General features: G+C 45.7%; 2 protein-coding genes and 2 long non-coding RNA genes across 7 annotated transcripts in view; 3 read left to right on the forward strand and 1 right to left on the reverse strand.

The window, feature by feature from the left end:
• Positions 1-1,175: 1,175 nt before the first annotated feature.
• Positions 1,176-11,598, reverse strand: LOC109520044 (ninjurin-2-like). 4 transcript variants are annotated; one of them, XM_019877004.1, is made up of 4 exons: positions 11,409-11,595; positions 3,353-3,489; positions 3,057-3,136; positions 1,176-1,498 (listed from the first exon to the last, which is right to left on the reverse strand). In XM_019877004.1, the coding sequence occupies exons 1-4, from the start codon at positions 11,502-11,504 to the stop codon at positions 1,335-1,337; spliced, it is 477 nt and encodes a 158-aa protein (XP_019732563.1). In that variant the 5' UTR covers positions 11,505-11,595; the 3' UTR covers positions 1,176-1,334. The 4 variants fall into 4 exon arrangements, with proteins under 4 accessions (XP_019732563.1, XP_019732562.1, XP_019732560.1 ...); XM_019877003.1 differs by lacking the exon at positions 1,176-1,498 and adding an exon at positions 1,499-2,008 and having other exon boundaries at positions 11,409-11,597; XM_019877001.1 differs by lacking the exon at positions 1,176-1,498 and adding an exon at positions 2,234-2,436 and having other exon boundaries at positions 11,409-11,598.
• LOC109520046 (uncharacterized) lies at positions 2,804-3,429 on the forward strand. The gene is made up of 3 exons (XR_002169078.1): positions 2,804-2,910; positions 2,993-3,144; positions 3,345-3,429. It is a non-coding gene; the product is annotated as an uncharacterized LOC109520046 (long non-coding RNA).
• LOC109520045 (uncharacterized) lies at positions 5,782-15,617 on the forward strand. Its single transcript, XR_002169077.1, has 6 exons — positions 5,782-6,488; positions 7,076-7,130; positions 14,493-14,532; positions 14,906-15,110; positions 15,327-15,432; positions 15,575-15,617. It is a non-coding gene; the product is annotated as an uncharacterized LOC109520045 (long non-coding RNA).
• A 594-nt stretch (positions 15,618-16,211) lies between these two features.
• The window catches only part of LOC109520033 (serine/threonine-protein kinase WNK1-like), a 38,513-nt gene continuing 33,527 nt past the window's right edge, over positions 16,212-21,197 (forward strand). The window contains 3 exon segments of the mRNA XM_019876976.1: positions 16,212-16,763; positions 19,005-19,151; positions 19,237-20,655. Coding sequence (XP_019732535.1) covers positions 19,771-20,655 — 885 coding nt within the window. The 5' untranslated portion in view covers positions 16,212-16,763; positions 19,005-19,151; positions 19,237-19,770.

The following is a 21,197-nucleotide window of genomic DNA, read 5'->3' on the forward strand; positions in this document are numbered from 1 at the left end:
CGCAGATGCGCGTCCTCGTGACGTAGCCCCTCCTCTCCTGACAGCTAGCGAAGTAAAGAACAAGTAGCTCGCTGTTTTGGTGGCCTGTTTTATATACCTTTCTTTTATTTTAATTTTCGAATTCATTTTGCTTCTCACAGCGTCGAGCCATACAGTGTGTGTACTCAAAATATTTCTTGTTTTGAGCCATCGCCCATATCAGGTAATTAACAGCATTATTGTTTTTTTTTTTCACACAATGATGTACTGGGATACTTTTTCTGTCTCGATGTCAATTTCCAAATATTTCCCCCCGACAAAAAAGAAAAAAATATTCTGCTAAAAAGAGCATCGCTTTCTGTTGTTCTTTTTTTTTTCTTTTGGAAGGAGTCCAAAATAAAATACCATCAACCTTTAACCTATACTGTATACCTTCAATTAAAATAAGGCATGTAGGCACAAGGTACTTGTGTAAAGAATTTGTAAAAGTAGTGGTAGCCTACTGATTCAACTCAAAGTACAAAAAAAAAGACCCTGAAACATTTCATTACAAAGGTAAAATCAAAATACTTTGCTAACATTGTGAACTGATGCAATAAAAAAAATGCTAAATGACCTATTGTTTTGACAAAGAGTAGATTTCAATAGGAAAATGTCAAAAAAGTAATTGTACTTGTACGTTACTTCCCACCACAGCACTGAATTCATATCAACGTTCATGATTGTAGTGGGCTGCTCTCAGCTGCTCACTCATCTCTTTCACAGACAATTCCACGTCACTCAAAGAAATCTTTCCAACTTTGACACCCACTGACCTCATCCACGCTCACACACGCAGAGACAAACAAACACACGCAGTGTCCCAGTTCCCCGGGCGCCAGTCAGTCAGACAGCTGCAGTATATATAGTCTGCTGGCTAAAGTTCACCACGCACAAAAAGATTTGCACCCAAATCTCCCCCCTGCGCTGCAATGTGTCTTTGGCCTACTTTTTTTCAACTCCAACGTCAACAAATCCTCATTATCAATCATTTTTATTCATTAAGTCCGACAACTCATCATTTTTATGTTTGGCAATTTGATTTTATTTTGAAACTGCCCAATCAGGTCATATTATTTTAACAGTATGAGTAAAGCAGTTTCAAAAGAGGACGACTGCAACTTAAAATCCTTCCAAACTTTTCAGGGACAGCGGTCACTACAGTGGACAGCTTCTCATGTTAACAGGTTACACGTTATCATTATTGTTGCATGAAAAGGTTAGTGATTAATAGTTTTAACTGGATATCCAACTTGTAGGTGACGACAACACAGCTTCCCATGTCTTCCTGTCTCTATTGTAGGTCGGTGGGAGTGTCAGTGAATGCGCATCATCAGCCATGGGAAGTGTCCTGTGCGCTGCATGCCAAAGGTGCTGATGAATAAGTTGAGCACCGTGGTGATGAACACTATGACGGTGGTTACATTGTTCAAGTAGTCCAGGCGCTTTTGAAGAGTGGAGTTATTCACATCCCGCCGCCCTGTGACATACACACGCACACCAAAGACACGTTTGTTTCATCCATACATTTATTTATCACCTTTGCTGATAAATCGGGCTGAAAAAACACTTGCAAAGAGTCCAAAATGCACCTTGTAGAACACCTTCACATTAAATTAGTATGTTGAAAATGAACGTTCCTCGTGAAAGAAATTAACCCTTTCAGGGACAGCGGTTACTACAGTGGACAGCTTATCACGTTACAGGGTGCATGGAAGGGTTAAAACGTGTTAAAATGATTCCACTCAAGCACATAAAATATTCATGTCGTGTATATTTTTTTTAATTCTAATTTATCCATCATATATGTTATGTTTTGTTCTTCAGAAGTGCAGCCGGGCGAGCAGCCAGCGGAAGAAACCCGTCCTCTTGGACCCAAAGAAGCTGATGAAGAAGTTGATGACCGTGGTGACGAAGATGACACCCGTCGCTACGTTATTCAGGTAGTCCAGCCGTCTCTGGTTGGACACCACGTTCAGGTCCCTGCGTGCTGCAATGTGCACATGCCGGGACAGACACACAAGTACACGTGGTTCAAACATCTATAGGTTAGAATGAAGTGACCCCTTAGATATGTTCTATGTCTATAAAAGTTGATTCTCTTTAACCCTATCATGCACCCTGTAACCTGATAACATGATCAGATGTCCCACTGTAGGTTGGGGACTGAAGTTAACTTAGTGCTGTGGCGCCCTCTAGTGGTCTGTCTTTTTCCCCCTTTTTTAACCAGCATCTTTTCAACCCGTATTCACAATACAAAACGCTGAAACATCCATCGCAGCAGGCAGCTGCGTTGCGTGCCGAAAGCGGACTTGACGATGTTGACGAGCAAGGTGAGGAAGACGATGCCCGTGGTCAGATTGTTGAGGAAGTTTAAGAGCCGCTGGTATGAGGGGAGCAGGGTCAGCTCGACCCGAGCTGGACACACACAACACACATATGCATGTGGTTGGTCTATTGTGGTGGTTCACACAACTTTGTAAACAGCTCATAATTTTCAAAAGTATCACCATCATGACCAACATTGAATATGCAGTAGTTAGTAGGCCAATGGGTTCTGGAAAAAAACAAGGCAGAGGTTTTATTCCTACAAAATATATTTTTACTATACTGGATTTAAACCACTAGAGGGAGCCTGCCATCATATTATAAACAATGTGCAGCCTCATATTAATTGTGATTAGTGCATTAGGTTTGTCCCCCCGAAATGTGTATCCCTCGGAGCTTAAAAGTGCATTCTGGCAAAGAGTCCCGTGCGCTCCATCCCAAAGACAGAGATGAAGACGTTGGTAACAAAGACGAGGAAGATGACGACGGTGGCGCTGTTGTTGAGGCTGTCCAGGCGCTTGTGGTTGGCCTCGTCGTTGAGGTCTCGCCGAGCTACGGCAAGATGTAGAGATCTCTAAATAGCATCGCCAGCAGCTTTTAAAAATTATTTTAATGAATTTATTTTTGCATTTCATGCATGTTACAGGTGTCAGTGTTTTAGTGTGTTAACATGGCGGATGGATATGATCTAATCAACAAGAATGGCTCACCGATGACAATGATCAGGATCCCGGCGACTATCTGGAGAGCCAGTGAGAAGGAGATGAGAGTCAGGACAGCTGCGTAGTACCTGAAAAGGTACGCAAAAGACACATTTGTACATCGACGTGCCAGTGTATTCACAACACCTATTCATCTGTCCCTTTTGTTGAAGCCTATTCCCAGTTGAGTCATGTAGTTGAGCGCCAACGCAGAGACTAACATGCATTCACACTCGCATTCACACTTCAGGACAGATCCCAATTTGCCAAACTGACTTATGATGGAATCGCTTCTAGGTCCACACCTGTATCCCGCACCCTGCTCGATGACGGTCTTCATGTGTGTGATGTTCGCCAGGAAGAGAGCAATGTCCAGCATCCCCTCGGCCGCGGTCTTCTTGGTGGCGTACAGGTTCATGTTCAGGTTAGAGGATGAACCACCCTAGGGTTAAAAAAAATTGACAAAACTGCTTTTTATTTTCTTTACCATTAATTATGTGAAGCACATTGAGTTACCTTGTTGGCCAAAAGCTCAAAAAGACACCATCTATTGGCGGTAAAAAAATAATTACACTCATTTGGGGGGCTAAAAAAGTTGCGTATTATTCACGGGAAATTGCGGCAAGTAACGTAAATTGGGAAGATAATGGTGCAGAAGTTAAATAATAGCAGTCACGTGAGGGCAGTATCGCTCAAGATGCTGAATGACCAGGAGCGAGCAGTCAAGTTGATGTCGTATAAAAGCAGCCATAAGAGGGAAGCATTGATCAGGGCATGTGGAGCAGAACATTTTCAACACTTCAAGTCTCAGTACTTGGTTCTGAAAAGAAGTAGTATCAGTGCATCAAAAGTAGATATTTGATTGTGCATTTTTTTAAATGTAAGTCAGGAAATATGATGCATGACTTTCAAAGAAACAACAGATGACATATTATTACGTAACCACACACAACAATGACCGATGGGGCCCCGTTTTCTTCTTTCGTCGCTTGCCTTGCTGATGCACATACTGAACTACTCAACATTTTTGGCCGCGGAAGCAAACCTTCTGTCCACAAATGGATCGTTTGACTCTGGACCTCTGTCGTCATGCACACAAATAGAGATGTGTAGAAGAAGACGTATCTAGTATGTGAAGCGTCAGGCCGCCAGAGGCATATTTTACTTCTTTACGATCTCACTGCTCTGTTCTGAAAATCCAGAATAAACACGGCAGCTATTCACAGCGCTGTTGTTTTTTTTATATTTACCCCTTTGCTGTTTTTATGGGACACTGTAATTTAATGTCGGGCCGCAGCTTGGTTTACCATGCGCACAAAAAGTGCGCAGTAAAAAGTCCGTTGGGTTTTTTCAGGGGGCTTTTTTTATGTGTGTTCATAGTGAAAGTGCTTCCAGTAACCAGATTACTAATACTGCACTTGCTTCCTTTTTGCACCGAAGTATCGCTGATACATTTCCTTCTAGATGGTACTTTTTTTTTCCAAGGAAAATGTCATCTCAAGTCCAAACAAAAGCAGAAGTCTTATTTTCAACCCCCACTTACGATATGAGTTACAACCCAGTTTGAACCAAATCCGGAAAATCTCCCAGAAGAAATCCAGTCATTCCTAGAATTGTCAAGAAAATATGATAAACACATGTAGTTTGCCCAGTAAGCCCTTTTTTGCCATGTTTTCTTTTTAATAGGAAAAAAAGGTACTGCAAAGAGCCAGCAGTGAGTGGCTCAAGAATGTTTAGAATGTATATGTGCTGGCACGGGTCCATCACCTCCCCCCTTATGGTCTCACTCCATTTACATCAGCTTTGGACAGGCGGCCAACACACATGCACACATAACCGAAACACTGGAATTTCCTCCAATGGCTGCATAAAGGCTACACGGACCGATGCGTTCATTTCACAACTTCATTCTAACAAGCCTGTACTCTGATTTATTGAAAGGGCTCCAGTGTTCTTATATTACCCTGAATTTGGCCTGCCAGGTACAGCGGGGCTCACAGATCGTGATTTACAGCCGTGGCAGGTGGAAGCAGAATGTCAACACCACGTCTCTCACACTTGCGCACCAAAAATATAAAGTTCTTTGAATTTAGGGAATCCCTCCCCCACCGCCACGACACAAATCTATTATCATATTTGTCAAAATGTCACATATGAGCAAATAATTAAGCAACAGCATCCTACACCATATGCACTTGGTGACTACTCATAGACGATCGTCCGTTATCTGATCCGCCGTTTCATGTCTGCAGATGTTTTGTCACTCTAGCGGTTGCGAAAGGACGGACGGCGTCGCCTCGGAGCGGAAAATATATTTAGTCGTGAGCCCAGCGTGTGTGTGTTTATCCACGGAATTCTTCCTCGAAATTCAGAGTCCTTGTAAAAGCCGCAGATCCCTAAAAAGCAGCGATCTGCAAAAACACGAGCCTGCAGAACAAACTCCCTCACAGCCAAAGCTGACACACGCGCGCACGCACGCACACACACGTGAAAAACAACAGACCAGACCCATTACTTGCACAAGAATGCTGGGCACCATACGTGCCAGCTTTTACGCTTTAAATTGCAACACAATATTACCGTATTTTATTTCATGTTAACTGTTCTGTAAAGCGCTTTGTTTCTGCTGCGGCTGTTGTGAAAGCACTACATAAATAACGATACATTGTATTGTATTGTATTGTAAACATACAGAAGACCACATGGGAGCACCCCCCCCCCCCTTACCTCACAGGAAGTGCTCCTCCCCTGCACTCTGACTGGTTGCTTTAAAAGCCAATCGTGGTGGGGGCGGCGGAACCTCCAGCAAGGAGTGGAGTCACTTTATTTTGAATGTGCTTGTCCTTCCATCACTCCATCTGCAATGCTTTTTTTTTTTTTTCAACACAATGTTTTTAGTCGTTTTTCTAGAACCTGACCGGTTTCAAGTTGGCATGCAAAAATGTCAAAATTTAGGCCGATGGATGTCAAGGTAATTGGGCAGTGGGCCGCTAAAACCATTGGCGAGATCGTGTCGCTCAACCTGTCAGAACGTTTCACTTGCATTACATACCGCCGACCGCTATTGTTACACAAGTTTGGAAGGAAGCCGTAATTGCTTCCTGTACTATGTTCAGTGGAGGTGAACCGGGTTGATGAGTGGCTTTACATAGATCGGATTCCATCCAGATCCTATTTGAGAACTTGTAAAATTACTCCGATACTACGATACTTGATACTTGATGCTGAATCCTTAGTTGCAAGCAAATGGACTTGAATTGCAGTGCATTTTCTAGTGTGTGTGTGTGTGTCCAAACAATACAATCCTGGTTTTCCTCTGCTGTCAGGAGTGCGTTGCGTAAGGGGGATGACCTCAGCTCCAGGCCGCGATACCATCATTCGGCCTGCCTGTCTGACGTCCCTCGACATGTGCGCTGCATATGTACGCGCGGATATGTGCAGGTGCGTGCCAAATGGGCTGAGCCCGAGATGCATCTGTCCATCAATGCTTGGCCCATACAGAGTACATACTGTCATGGCAACCAATGCTAACTCGTACACGTCCAAGAAAAATGTCCCCGACTAGAGAAGAAGTGATGAGTTGTGCAGAATGACAAGTATGCATGCCGCTGGTTTCGAACTGGTTGGAAACCCAGTGCACATCTTCCTTCTATGAAACAAGTGTAAATATAGCTTTATTGCACCCGAGCATACACATGACAGCAAATCATGCAGCGCCGCTTATCAGAGGAACGACACGTTCTCACCACAATAGCATGTTCTCACCCTGCGGCATGATTTGTCGCGCTGTAAAAAATGTACTCGTCATTGTTGAGCGCTTGCTGGAAGTTTTTATTACGGCCGAGGCATGTTTGGAGAGCAGAAGCGCGGATTTCAAGCAGGCCTTTTGTCAGCGCAATAGCTGGAATTCCTCGGGCTTCTTTGGGCTGCGAATAAACTAGGAAAATACAGTAGTCGCTGAACCACAACTTGGCCAATATAAGTCGAATACAACGCTTGTGAAACTAACGTACGGTTTTTACTTCCAGGCTTAACTGTCATGCTGCGGTGCTGCATTCTCCTGTGGTCATCATAAGAAGTGAGGTCAGTGAATTCTTTCGAGTAGTTGTCGCAAATGTAGTTTTTGATTTTCTTTTTTTTTTTTTGTAAATAGTGGAAATCAATGAAATCGTTTTGGGGCCGTGGCGGACTATCCTTCACGCACCATATGGATGTCCCTGACAGGGTTAACGAACATGAATTAAATCTAATTGTGGGGACATTTTGATCCCAATTAGTCACGGTCGGGTCTGTATCCAAAGCAAACAAGATCGAACATAATGGCTGCAAACAGGGGAGGGATGCTAACACGATTCCTGCATGAAGCGTATAGGTGCGTGCGTACATATGTTGTAATTAGCAGTACACCGCAGACGTTAGATTGCCCTAAAGGTGGGGGTGTGGTGTGTGAACAGATCTCTTGAAGGGAACAGAACGTTTTTTTGCGACGTTTTCTCTATCGGGGTGTTTTTTTTGTCTTGGACAAAAAAAAAAAAAAAATTGCGTGCGGAGTGTACACGCTTTGCACGTTGCGAGGTGTGACATCACCCTTCCTGGCTTTCATGACTCGGACCTTCCTTGGAGGCCACGACACACACTTCCTTCCTCTCTATGTGTGTGTAAAGGGAAAATGCATTTTTACTGACCATCCTCCGCCTTTTCAAGCCATGCACCCTCAAAAGTCACCGCACTGCAGTCGAAAATGATCCAGGTCACAAGTGGCCAAAAATATCATCACGTGATTGTGTTTAAAACTCATTGACTCCGAAAGATGTATTTTTATGTCTTTTCAGAGTCCACGTATTATATCCCAGGTAGTTATTTCAATTTTTTTATCAAATATTTTTCAAGACTTAAGGTAAAAAAAGGGTCTGACAAGTCCCTGAAGTGTATGGTTTGATTCTACTGTGATCACAGATGAAATTTTTATTTATTAACATAGACTAAAATGTCCCCCGAACACATTTAGACCATCCCGCGTGCAGATCGAATGAATCAGAAAACACGATCGTGTGCAGACGTGTCTCTCATGTCAGCACAGCTTTGGCCGCTTGTTTGGCTTTGGCTCAAATAAACACCGGAGTGCGCTTTCGACTAATTTCTACTCGGATTCCAGGAACGACGCGCATTTTGTTCAGCCGTTACAGCAAATACATACATCACCGTAAATCCATCACCTCTTCATGTTTTTTTTCCTTTGGAGTCTGCGTGGAACCGTGCTTGTTTGTTTTGGTCGAGGAGGTCAAAGGACACATGGATCGTTCTAAATGACTGACACAAACCCGCTCCCGGGGGGGTTCTAAATATGTCGCGTCTATATGTTTGCAGAGGGGGCTCATGGGAACTAATAACTTGGGAAATGTATTTGGTCACCGTCTGCGGATGTGTGCAGAGTCCCGACTTGGTCTGTGTCTATTTGAGGTATTACCGTATGTCTCTTTACGTCCCGTTTGATGTTTACACTGCGGCCGTGTGGCCATGTGTCTGACAAAGCAGCAGTTAAAAGGATAATATGATAAGCATGTCCATATCTGCTCCGTGGTTTTATGAGCTGCGTGAAAAGAGAAGTATTATGAGAAAACCCGGGAAGGGGTGATTGGATTTTTAAAGGCCCAGTGTATTTTGGAGTCAAGTGGCCACGGTGTTTTTCAACACACCAAATGAAGCCAACTGGGCTCGTTGTCCCATTAAGCTTTTTGAGATTCAACATGAATCCGCTGTCATTTCCCCTCTAGAAATGAAAAGAAAACACTCGGATGAAGCAGAAGAAAGGCAGGATCGGATGGAGGGTTAGCACCAAAAAAAAAAAAAGCTGTGTCAAAACGCTTATTTCAAGCTTTGCCGGACACTTTATTGGGTACACTTGCACAAATTCAGATTTACAATAGTGGAGGCGTGCCTTGAGAGTGTCAAGGGACAAGATGGGAACGTTTGGCAATTTATGGACTGTTTGCCGCCGCCGCCGCGGAGGAGGAAGCGAGCAGAAATGTCAACATGTGGATTAAATGTTCGTTGTTAGCGCTGCGTGTGCATTATATAAGACGGCACATCATTGTCTGTCTGTTAGTGAAGCGAAAACAGATGATTAAACTGCTCAAAGCCACCCGGAGGGGGGGCGTATACACATGGCATCGAGGGGTTGCTTTGATATGCTGTGATGTACTGACTGAACACAGTAGCAGCCTCGGGTTATTTTATAAACAGTTCAACAGGCGTGTCGCCACGGCAACAGTTCGGTCACCATTTATAAACGATGGTGACCGTGAAACACACACACGTCTTACATAACCACCACACCCTAAACCATGTGAGGATTTAACCACTCTTGGGGGACATTAACTACTCCGCAAAGTGGCCCACAACAGTACCTGGTGGACACCCAACCACCCACGCGTACACACACACACACACACACACACGCGCACACACACACACACACACACACACACACACACACACACACACACACACACACACACACACACACACACATTCTGGTTCCTCACACTCACCCTCAGAATGTGACAGTTGCCATGCAGGGGACACACACACACACACACACACACACACACACACACACACGCGCACACACACACACACACACACACACGCACGCACACATAGTCATTACTTTTGCTGTTACAGGTGTCTTAATCGAGCTTTCATTTTGGCTGTTGTTGTGCCTATTGTTCTCGTGCAGCTTTGCAATGCAGCTCCTTTTCAACAGCTTGTGTAACTAAGTCCTCTTTACTTCGAAACCTGGCTGTCATGCTTGGAAAGGCCGCGTGAGTCCTACTCATTCTCGCGTCAGCGGGCGGCGCCGCGTCGCTGTGGCGCTATACATAGAAAGTGGACGAGAGGTGCAAAGATCCTCACACCTTGGAAATAGATTCGTCGCACAGTTGCGCCACCGTGAGAACCGCGAACAAATTAAGAGGATCCCTTTCATTTGTGGTGCTAAAAACATTTCGGAAATGATGTTGTGTGCACTCTTTAATTGCCGCCATATACACCTTATATTTGCTTGGCTACCTTCTGAGCTAACTAAATGCTCCAATGTAAACCTACTTTACCTTTTTAGGTACACTACCATGTTTGTGTTGACTGTGTGAGGACCCAGGGCATGAGGGAGCAATAATTCTTGTTTTAAAAAAAATGAGTGGGATGAATGAACAGCGCCAGCATTCATGGCGGATGCAGTGACGAACCTTCTCAATTCACAAGCGACAACCACATCTGCCATCCAGCTGATAGATAAAATGTCATTACCATTCCGCTTCCCACTGGCATGTGGTGTCCAGAAACAAATACCAAGAATTATTTTGAGGGAATTTGCACAAACTCGATCAGCCCGGAAGCTCGTTTTTGCGTCTCTCCGTTAATATTTTGATTTTTCTTGGGATTTTGTTTGGACCAAATTAGCTCATTGGCTGCAAGCACCGGGTGTCCCAATACTTCTGCAGCTGACCCCCCCCAACGTCTCCCCTGCGTTTCGATTAATGACACGGACTCTCTCTCATACCACCTGTGACTTTTCTCACCCGTTCATCGACCCTTACTCACACACACGCAGAGCTGTTGAGTAAGAGCACTTTGTTCACCGTGTGGCTAAATATACTCGTCGTTGATAGGCCTATTGCATGATGGGAGCAAGCAATACTGATACAGAATATGGACCTTGATAGGCGTGAGGGCGAAAGTGCACGCATGTGCGTGTGGAAGATCAATACAACCGTATTGGAGCACCCCGAGGGCGAAGGTGGAACTGAGTCACTAATGTGCAAGTCTCAAGTGTTAATCTGTGGCGAATATCAAGCCAGTCATGTTGAGTCGCCGCGACGTCAACAAAGTCGAGTCATCCAATCTCGCTCAGTCTTCTGCACTCTGTTGATTTTCCAGGTTTGCGCGCACTCCACCCAAAAAAATATTTCTTTACAGAATTTTTTTTTTCAATTGACCACTCAAGTTATGTAGTTCAAGTCCAAGTCAACTTTCATAAGTTTCAGCCAATTCTTAAAAGCTTGACAAAAGCCTCATCTCAAGGCAGCCGACCCCACCTTGACCCTCTTTCGTGAGTAGCTGTTCTGTTGACCTGCCGCTTCATTAGCGTGCATTATTAGCCTTGGCACCTAGGCCCTAATTGATATTTGATTGATGTCGCTGGCGTGGCTTTTTGTCTCAAAATAGTGCGCGGCGTGCTGTGCCGGGAGTCACCCGGCAGCCCGTGTGATCCTCAGCTCTCACGTAGGCCGCACATACCGCATCTTGGCGGCAAAGCCCCATCGCATCATTCACATCGTAAGAGACGAGCGACTCACGAACCTGCAGGGGACCGCCGACCGGCATGGTGGATCTCTGCGACGTCAGGTCCATGTCTCGGCCTTGGTCTCCGCGCTCGGTCTTTCCTAGTCCCTGCATATTCGGGAGCGTTGCGGGCAAGCGCGCACACTGAAAACACGACGATGGCAGAGGTCCCTGTGAGAGGAAATTGCGCCAAGCTGGAGAGGACACGGCACCAGAAACAATTAGCTTATTGACCTCGTTCCCAGTCTCCCCCCCTTCGGCTCCCGTTCTCTTTTTCTCTCTCTTTACACACTTGTTGCATGCGTGTTTAGTCCATCTTCGCGTAATCTGCAATAAATACAAAGGTACCTAAGTCGCAGCCCTGCGGTACTTGCTTTTATAACAGAATATTTGGTGCGGCTTTCGTCTTATGTCATTAAATGAAGTGTCCGCAATCTTCCCCTTGAATGCAACCCGATGGCGCTCAAGAAAAAAAAAAGAGACAAACTGCACTATCATTCAAGTTCAATACAAGGCCAAATGTTGAAAGCAGAACCTTTCATGTACAGTACTGATGTTTCATAAAACAAAAAAAACAAAAACCAATTCCGGCACATGTCCGCTTGGCTCAAAAAGCTCACATTTCTCCACCAACTGTACTTTCGGTCACATCGAACAACATTCTAGGAATGTTCCCGTTTGATTCGGGCTGTTCCACAAATTCTATCTTATGGTTTTCCGGACTTATGTTTCTCTTGACTGTCCTGTTGGCACACAATGGAGTATTTCAGTCCGATTGTTTTTGGGGGACTATTATAGCAGCAAATTCCACGCTAATCCCGAAATGAGAGGCTGTGATAACAAGCCCGCCCACCATTTTCTATAATCATTCCTCGAGACTTTAAGAGTTGAGCCACCCCGCCTTCTTGTTTGCTGCGCTCCGCAAGTTGCTTCTTGTTGTACCTTTTCCAGTCATCCTTTGAAAGAAATAGAGTCCATAATAGTTAAAGGAAAGCACCTTGCCGACACTTTCAAGCTAGATGTGCTTTGGACAGCTCAATTGACTTTTTCGAAGGCTTCAAAGTACACTTAAGGCCCCCCCCCCCAGGAGGGTTGAGTCACTTCAGCACAAAGTGTAGCAATGTTGCGCGTGTGTAAACAGTTGCGAAACACTGGCGCGACCTGCCACGCGGGCTTCTTTCATTCACGGCATCCTTCAACATCGGGTGAATGGGAAACGTTTTTATGAGTGCCCAAAAGTTATTTTTGGCACGGCCCTCCCGGCGCGAGGCTGCCATTGGGCGGCGGAGTTTATGTAATTACGACACAAGAAATGATCTGATATTAAAGTCTTCTCTTTTTACTATTTTCCCACTGGCCCAAGACGAGATTTCAAATGAGCTGCAGTGACATGTGACACTTTGTGCACAAGCACTAACCATCCCCTTTGTGTTTGTCAGCCTGTCTCATTGTTGTCTTTACACTCTTTGTCTCCTTCACTCTCATTTTTCAGTGCCAGGCTCTGCTGGTCTCTTGCTGTCTACCTCACACACACACACACACACACACACACAAAAGGAGACAGCAACCAGGCAGTGCCAGTCACGTATGCACGCGAAAGACAGAGTACGAACCGACCACATGACGCCTTTTCCCGATTAAATTGCATATGTTTGCCTGTGCAGAAAATGTTGCGCTTAAACAAACTGATTTGTCATAGAAATGCATTTTTCATATAATTCAAAACGAAATGACAAGCCCAATATGGGGCTTTAACCCTTTCATGACCAAAACAGTGACGCACCAATGTGGAGCGTTCATTATTAAAGACGAGGCCGCTGAAGAGACGAAATGGAAACGCTGGCAGTCGCTGAGTCGTGTGCACAAAATGGGTCAGTGTTGATGTTTGCCATTTCAAAAGGTTCAGAATGTGCTTTTGTGCCTGGGCCCCCCGCTGTGCCCCAGTTGCGCCATCCTAGCACATAAAAATGTTTTGAATCGAATTAATTCAGGGCTGAGATGGTTTCTTAATCACCAAATTGCACATTTTTTCCATGTTGCCATGAAAGTGAACTCCTGACTGTCTCATTTGCATCCGATCATCAAATGCCAGAGACGAGGCCCGCATTTCCCAATTTCGCAATCATGGTGCTTAGAGTGTGGCTATTTCGGGACAAACCGGGCGCAGACGTACTGCCCTGAGATGAGGTAGACTTTGTCCGCATCGATGAAGAAGATGACATCAACGGCAGCTTCTGTGTTGCCACAACGTTGCCGCCCACTCTTTTGCAAGACACCTAACAAGCCCATAAAAGAGGATGATCATCGCCGAGGTGAATGCAGATCCTCCCATTGTCATCCGCCCCACTGAGGAATTCCCACTTACAGTTTGCGACCAAACCACAAGGTCATATTCAAACTTCACCCAAGCGCCGCGGGGGGAGAGAGAGCCAGTTTACTCTAATTGCCTCCAAATTGGACACTTACCAGCGGGATCGAGAACATATGTCCTTGAGGAGTAGAATGGGATTCCACAAGAGATTGGAAAAGACATTTTGATGGAGAAATCAAGATCGGACTCTTTAGTGACACTTTCTGGTGGAAGGATTTACTGCAGGGCATGTTTGTTGGTGAGCTGCAGGAACACTTTTGCATGGATGGTTACAGGAGCAGCGGCGTGGTGATGACTGGTTAGAACGCTCGCCTCACACTCCAGAGGTGCAGGATTCAATTCCATCTCCGGCCTTCCTGTGTGTGTTTTCTCCGGGTACTCCGTTTTCCTCCCACATTCGAAAAACATGCGTGGCAGGTTAATGGAACACTTTAAATTGTCCCCAGGTGTGAGTGTGAGCGCAAATGTTTTTTTTTTTTTTTTTTTTTTTTTGCCTCCGTGTGCCCTGCGCTTGGCTGGCAACCAGTGCAGGGTGCACCCCGCCTACTGCCCCAAGACGGCTGGGATAGGTTCCAGCACTCCCGCGACCCTCGTGAGGATAAGCAAACTAGGAAATGGATGGATGGATGGATTATAGTAACAATGACTGTGTGCTGATGTTTTGCCTCTTTTATGTAGCTAAACAAGTTGCCATTCCATAAGTTTCTCATGGTTTTGAATTCTCTTTTTAGGAACGGTGGATCCAAGCCTGACTGCCAGTAGCGAAAATGTGTGAGTAAATGATGCTTCCTTATAATTGCCATTGAAGAAAATAAAAAACACTCGGGAGAAACTGCAAATAAGATGGGATTTGGGAAAAAAAAAAGAATATAACAGAGCGTAGGTTCCCCCAAGATTCGGACAGCTAGCAAAGTTGACAAATACTGTTAATCTATAAGTCAACTAGTCGACTTTACGACTTTGCATTGCTGTTTAAAGCTTGAGGTCGACGCCAACTCGACTTTCATCACAAACATGGTCAACAAAAACTAATAATAAATATTTGAGAGCCATTAAGTCCATATTTCCGACACAAGAACTCTATTTGTGTCATTTCATCCGACAGATGACTTGTTTTTTTTTTCTTTCTCCTCTCTGACCCCAGATGGATGAAAAGAGGAATCTGACAGCAGAAGACTTGAGGAGAAAGTACTCAAAGTGAGAGTGAAAGTAGCCCGATTTGGCTTGAGTTTACGACCTGTTGCAACCCGCCAAGCTGGCGGGCCCGATTACCGGCAACCTCAATAACTTGGGGCCACGCTGTCCTCCAGTTGCACTAATAGCCGATGGGACTGATTGAGCTTTGTCAGGTAAAGTGCGACGAAGAAAAGTTGAAAACAAGGCCACAAGAAATGTTGTACTCGTTTGTTTTTAAATAAGCAGAATGTTAAGAAGTCAATAGTGAGGATGTGAACAGAGCCGCCGGTCTGATCTGTCACCTCAGTGGGAGGTGTCGCCCCCGGGGGCGCAACTGCTGCGTGTCGTATAATCCACATCGCTGGAATACGTGTCGCTCTTGTATGCAGGCAGATGCCTTCCAGTGAAACCTTGTTGCTTGTCAGAGTGATGAGAGAGAATGGAATAAATCAGGCCTACTGACAAGTCATTCGGAGTGAGGGGCTGATGGAAGGGGTGAGTATATTCTGGTGGAATGCGTAGAACTTCACTTCACTTTAAAATATTGGTCGACCAAAGGCTAGTAGACCTGAAATTGTCCTTCTGTGTAAATGCAAATGTGTATGCTCGTTTGTCTCTTTGTGGCCTGCAAAGTCAGCTGGGATTGGCTCCAGATCACCCGCGTCTCTAATGAAGATCAGCACAAAAATGGATGGATGGCGCAGTTGAGCAGGTGAAGCAATTTCCATATATTCCTATCATATTTATGCTGCCGATGGAATGCATTCAGTGGACACTTTTGTGATGATACTAATGTTACTAAAGCTAACACTAAATGAACAAAAAGCACAACCATAATTATGCAAATTTAACACCATGAATACATTGTTGATGTAGTTATTTACAACAACCTGGTCCATAAAAGTGGTTTACACCCTCCACCGCCACAAAAACGGACAAAAACAGTACATGAACATTAAATAATTACAATAAAAACGTGTTGAATGCAAAGTTGTCGATAAAAAACAAGAATGTGTTTCCGATGAGACCCCACAAAATAAAAACAAAATTGTCAAATGATTGTAAAATCTCGCAAAGTTGGGAACGTGCAAATTTGCTAAACAATGAGTTTCACACCTATTACTTGTATGTGATTGAAATGCTTATGGTGGGCCTTCGGGCTGTACACAATGATGAGGTAACCATATACAGAAGTGACCGCTGTAACGTTTTATTTTGAAGGTCACTCGTGTCTTCCGTGTCTTTTCCGGGTTAATGTCGCCTGGCTTCACACAGCAGTTGCCGTGTCGAGTCATCGCTGTTGTGCAGCTCAGAACCCAACGAGACTCCAACCCGGAGCCTTAAAACCTAAAACTCAACAAGCCTCTCCGGGGATTTTACTCACTTAACATGGCACTCAATGGACAAGTTGTGGATACATCCTTAAAATAGTGTGAACATTTTGACTGACACCAGACGGAGAGAAAGCACCAGACCCGCCGCGACATTAGCGGGCGAACTTGGGTTCTCAGCCCGGTGGGAGGTGTCTGTCTGGGGGTTTGCTGCTGCCTGCGCGTCCCGCTAATCGCGCCGCTTCTCGGAGCTCTTTTTTTTTCTCATCTGTCGACAAGGACATTCGAAGTGATGGCGAAGCCGCGTTGTTGTCGGCTTTGTACCCGTCCGTCTCTCTGGGGTTTTCGTCAGGCGTCTATGGGTTTAATGTGACGCACCGTCGTGACACGCCGTGTGCGCGGTTTTTGCAGCGGACCCCCCAGCAGGAGAAGGGGAAGGGAGACTCTCCATCAAGTTTGTGGCTCGCAAATCTCCCGCAAGAACAAATGTAACAGGTAATCGCTATGCTCTTACATTCAGACTTGTGAGATGCACAAAACAGAATTTTCTCCAGGGTTGTTCACATGCTGAAAGATATTTATTAAGTTAACCAAAGGAATTGCTTGACTACAAACACTAGAAACAAGGCGTCTGCTTTTCCTCATGAGACTGCGATAATCTTGATCGTTTCTCTCATGTTGATGTTCCTGACGATAAATTGAGAGTTCATAACAAGTCAAAACAATCCGTAAGTAGACTAAATATTCCAAAAAATCTAATCAAATTGCAATTTCCTCCATTTTATTGGACTTTTTAATAACGCAAACGTTAATTGTTTTCTTCCTTCCTGTTAAGCAGCACAGTTCATGTCACTTTGACCTCACTTGAGTGTTCCCATGAACGGCAAAAGGATGTGACAAAGTATGATCAAAAGCAGAAGTACAGTAATGACTTTTGCATTTCATGCAAATTCGTTATTGGTCAGCGCAGCCCGGTGATGGTTAGACTGAAAGTTACATTGACATTTTTAGATTAAAACTTTATTAAGCAATCTTGTCAAAAGTTATTCGCCACTGCGAGGAAAAGAAAGAGGGACTGCACTTTTCTTGACTTCTTGTCTGAGTCACTCCTCATGACAACGCTGGGCTATTAGGAAATCAGAGCGAAAACACACCTCGTGGCTCATTTGCTTGTCATCCTCCTCAAGCGTCATTATTTCACTTTGCATTGGGTCATTTGAGCCAGCCCAACATGAAATGCAAAAATCTGGTTACAGTAAATTTGCAGTCCGCTTGGAGGGAATGTGGCATGCAGCTGCTTCACATCACAGAAATGCCTTTTGGCCGCAGATAGGACAAACAGCTGTGCGGCGTCGTTGTCATCACTCGGCATCACCTATTGTCTCACGCACGACCAAGGCCGTCTGCACCTGGACTGCAGGCTGGAACATGGCTGTGACTTGCCCAAGACCTGCAAGGCATCCTTCTGCCTCTGCAAGCAGTCGCCGAAGGCTCCGTTCTATGCGTTGAACCGGGGTGGGAGGGTTTCACCGTACAGTTAATTGCAGCGGTTTATGAAGTAGTTACAGCAGTTGTTTAAATTCCTCCAAGAGTCTGAGGTTGAATTTTTTGGGGGGTAAGCTTGGTGCAATGCCGAGATGACAACTTGACAACACTTAAGTCTTTGTTTTATTCAAAAGTGGTTGCATATCTATTTGTAGATCACACAAAGTAGTTTTTTTTGGGGGGGCGGGGGGTAAAAAGCTCTGGTGATCTCATGCAGTGGCACCGTCAGTCGGGATCTGTGTCTCATTCCTGTGGCTTTCTGCGCCAGAATTTCACAGACAAGCTGGGTGAGACCCTCTTCCATGCCGACCTGTTGGAATACCAACTCGACCAAAGTGCGCGTCATTGGCAGGAAATAATTTAGATTCCAGTTGACAATGAATTCATTCATTGACGAATGATTCGAATGAAAAACAAATGCACTGAAAATTTTTGAAAGCATATCCAATGATTAATAAATAATTATCAATAAAATAATAATTTTATTCAAATATGGGGGAAAAACATTTTCTTTTTGCTCCACATAAAAATAGTTGCCAACATGCATTTGTCAATATTAACCTTAATTTGTCAGTGATTAATGCGAGAATCCAAAAAAGGCTTAAACGGTTCTGTGTGCCCCTGCCTTTCATAGTACCGAGCAAATTTACTTTCCTGATAAACATACTTTACGTGGTTTCCAGACATGCGTGGAGTTGTTGTGCAGCCGTTCTATCCCTGCCCCCTCTTCCCTAAGCTGCTAACTGACCAGTGAGCAGACTGACCTTGAGGTTAGCCAGGCTGCGGAGACTTTGGGATAATTTGGGAGTGAGGAGCAATTAAAGGGGAGCGGCACTTTTACATCACGCCTCGGCAGTGAAAAAAAATCACATAATTTATTCATCAGAAGCTCGCGTGCAGGTTGACGATGAAGTCGTCCAAATGCCCTAATCTAATCAGCCACGTCTTGGCTTGTCGGGGTTAGTCATAGGTCATGACATTCCTTCAAAGGATGAATAAATCACTTCCATTGATGACTTTATCGAACCACAAGCCATTCTTATTGCTGGAAGAAAACAAAATCTGCAGTATTTTTTTTTTTCCCTCACTGTGTCACGGCGTTCCGGGAGGAATCATCAAAGAGGCAAGCGGGCATTGTTGCCACTTCGTGACAAACATTTCCTTCTGTTTCATTGTTCCACTTCACCGCAGCCGAAGCAGCATCCATCTTCTCCCTCCGCTGTGTTTACTTACCGCTGTTGCAGCCACGGACAACTTGGTCGTCCGATTGATCAATGACAAGGAACACGTCGCAGCAGACGGACAACAAAGAACCAGAAAGTCACGTGATGTTTATTGGTAGAGTGACTGTCTTGTTAGCGGCTGGACATTTGTTCCAGGCTAACCCAAACAATATTTCAATGCCTATTTCTTCTAATTCCAGTGACAAAGACAGAATCGGACAAACGCTTGGCCAGGTTAGACCAGGCTGGGCCTTTCTAATCAGCAACCACATCCAGAAGCCTACCAAGGTCAAGTCCCCTGGACCTCAAAGTGGATCTTGGATTCCCAACATTTTTGTCTCTTATCAGGCTTCAGGAGGCCATGAGAACATAATTGGCTTGTCCATGTCGTGGTGGATCCTCCCTGGATGTTGGCAGCAGGATGGATTTGGGTGTTGATCTCACTAGCGTCACCTCCTTGCAGTGCTTGCACCCCCCTTCCTTTGACTGCCTCTTGACTCCCCCCTCCCTGATCTTCCTAGGAAAGCCCCCCATCATCTCCCGGGGCTTCCCTGAGCCCTCAAGAGGGACTTAGCAGAAGTGTAGCCTGTCTTGTTGAACCAGTTCAGAACACAGAATGTTATTTGGAGGATGCTTTATTTCTGTTCCTGCTTAGGTTGACTTTTTGATTGGAGGTTGAAGAGCTGAAAGCAGAACAGAGTTCCTCCTCAGTGGTGTCCAACCGAAGGGGAAGAATGTCAGAAAGCAAACGCGACAGCAAAGCGGTGACGTTCATTGCCCCGGCCCCACCATCGCCGTCGCTTCAGAACCCCCGCAAGAATGTGAACGGCTCCGCCAGTTCGGACACGCATGTGGTCGAGAAACTGGAGGGGCACCTGGAGGGCCACCCGGAAGTCCAACGGCGGCGGCGGCGGCACACGATGGACCGAGACTCCAAGACAGCCGAGCATCGCTTCTTCCGCCGGAGTGTGATATGCGACTCCAACGCCACCGCCTTGGACCTGCCCAGCAAGGGGGCTGTGATCCTCATGTCGCCGCTGGACTGCGGGGGGCCGTCAAACGTTTCAGCTCCTCAGCCCTCGAGGTCTGGACCCGCAGAGAGAGATGCCCGGGTGGTGCTCCAGGAGCTGTCTATAGAAAGCGCCATCCCTCAGCCTGCTTCGGGGCTTGGCGGAGGATCTGGAGAGGGGCCAATCCAAAATGCGGGCCAGGGCAACGCGGCAGATGTAAGTCATAATAGTAACGCTGTTGTACATCGTGCAGAACGGGTAAAAGAGCCCGGCTCGACAGCGTTGGATGGCAACAACAAAACGGGAGACAAACATGACGAGGCGGCGCGGGAGGTTGCAAAAGACGGAAAATCGCCAGAGGGCAGCGCCGGCAGTCCGTCCGAGGAGAAGGAACGGGAAACAGAGCTGGCCAAGGCGCGCGCCGAGCAGCGGGAGGCCGAGAAGCGAGTGCAGGAGGATATCGAGGAGGCGGAGACAAAAGCGGTCGGGACGTCGCCGGACGGACGCTTCCTGAAGTTCGACATCGAGATCGGGAGAGGCTCCTTCAAGACGGTGTACAAGGGGCTCGATACGGAGACTACGGTGGAAGTGGCGTGGTGCGAGCTGCAGGTATGGCCTCATTCTTAAATTGTTCTTTAGACTAGTGTTTCCCAACCTTTATTTTAGCCATATTAGAGAAGTCAAAAATGGTGAAGCGGCAGTAAATCAGGCCAAAATACTTTCGAAACTGCTTTGTTTTCAGCTCTCAAAGTCACCAAAAGACCAGCACGTTGCAAGTGTGTGATTGAAATCCCGAGACTGACTGTCAGTCTTGTTAACTGTGTTAAAAAGAAGTGCAAAACAGCACGGGGGTGGCACATGAGCCGCCACAGGATGCTCTTGCCGCATTGTTGTGCACTGATGCAACGTGGAGGATGTGTCAAGCGGCGGGCGAGCGAGTGCGAGGCAAAGTACTCATTTCCTGGATGCACCTTTTGCGGGAAAGAGGCAAAAAAAGAATTTGAATGAATTTCCCTCTCCCCGTAAGCGTCTGATGTCGTTCTAAACAGCGTATTTGTTTTGGTGCTGATAGTTCACCGAAACCAGATCAGATGAGACTCCCCCCTCTGTGGGTCTGAACAGGATTCTTCCACACAGCTGGTCCCCCCCCC

The sequence above is a fragment of the Hippocampus comes genome, unplaced genomic scaffold (genome assembly GCF_001891065.2).
Source record: "Hippocampus comes isolate QL1 unplaced genomic scaffold, H_comes_QL1_v1.1 scaffold127, whole genome shotgun sequence".
Lineage (NCBI taxonomy): Eukaryota > Metazoa > Chordata > Actinopteri > Syngnathiformes > Syngnathidae > Hippocampus > Hippocampus comes.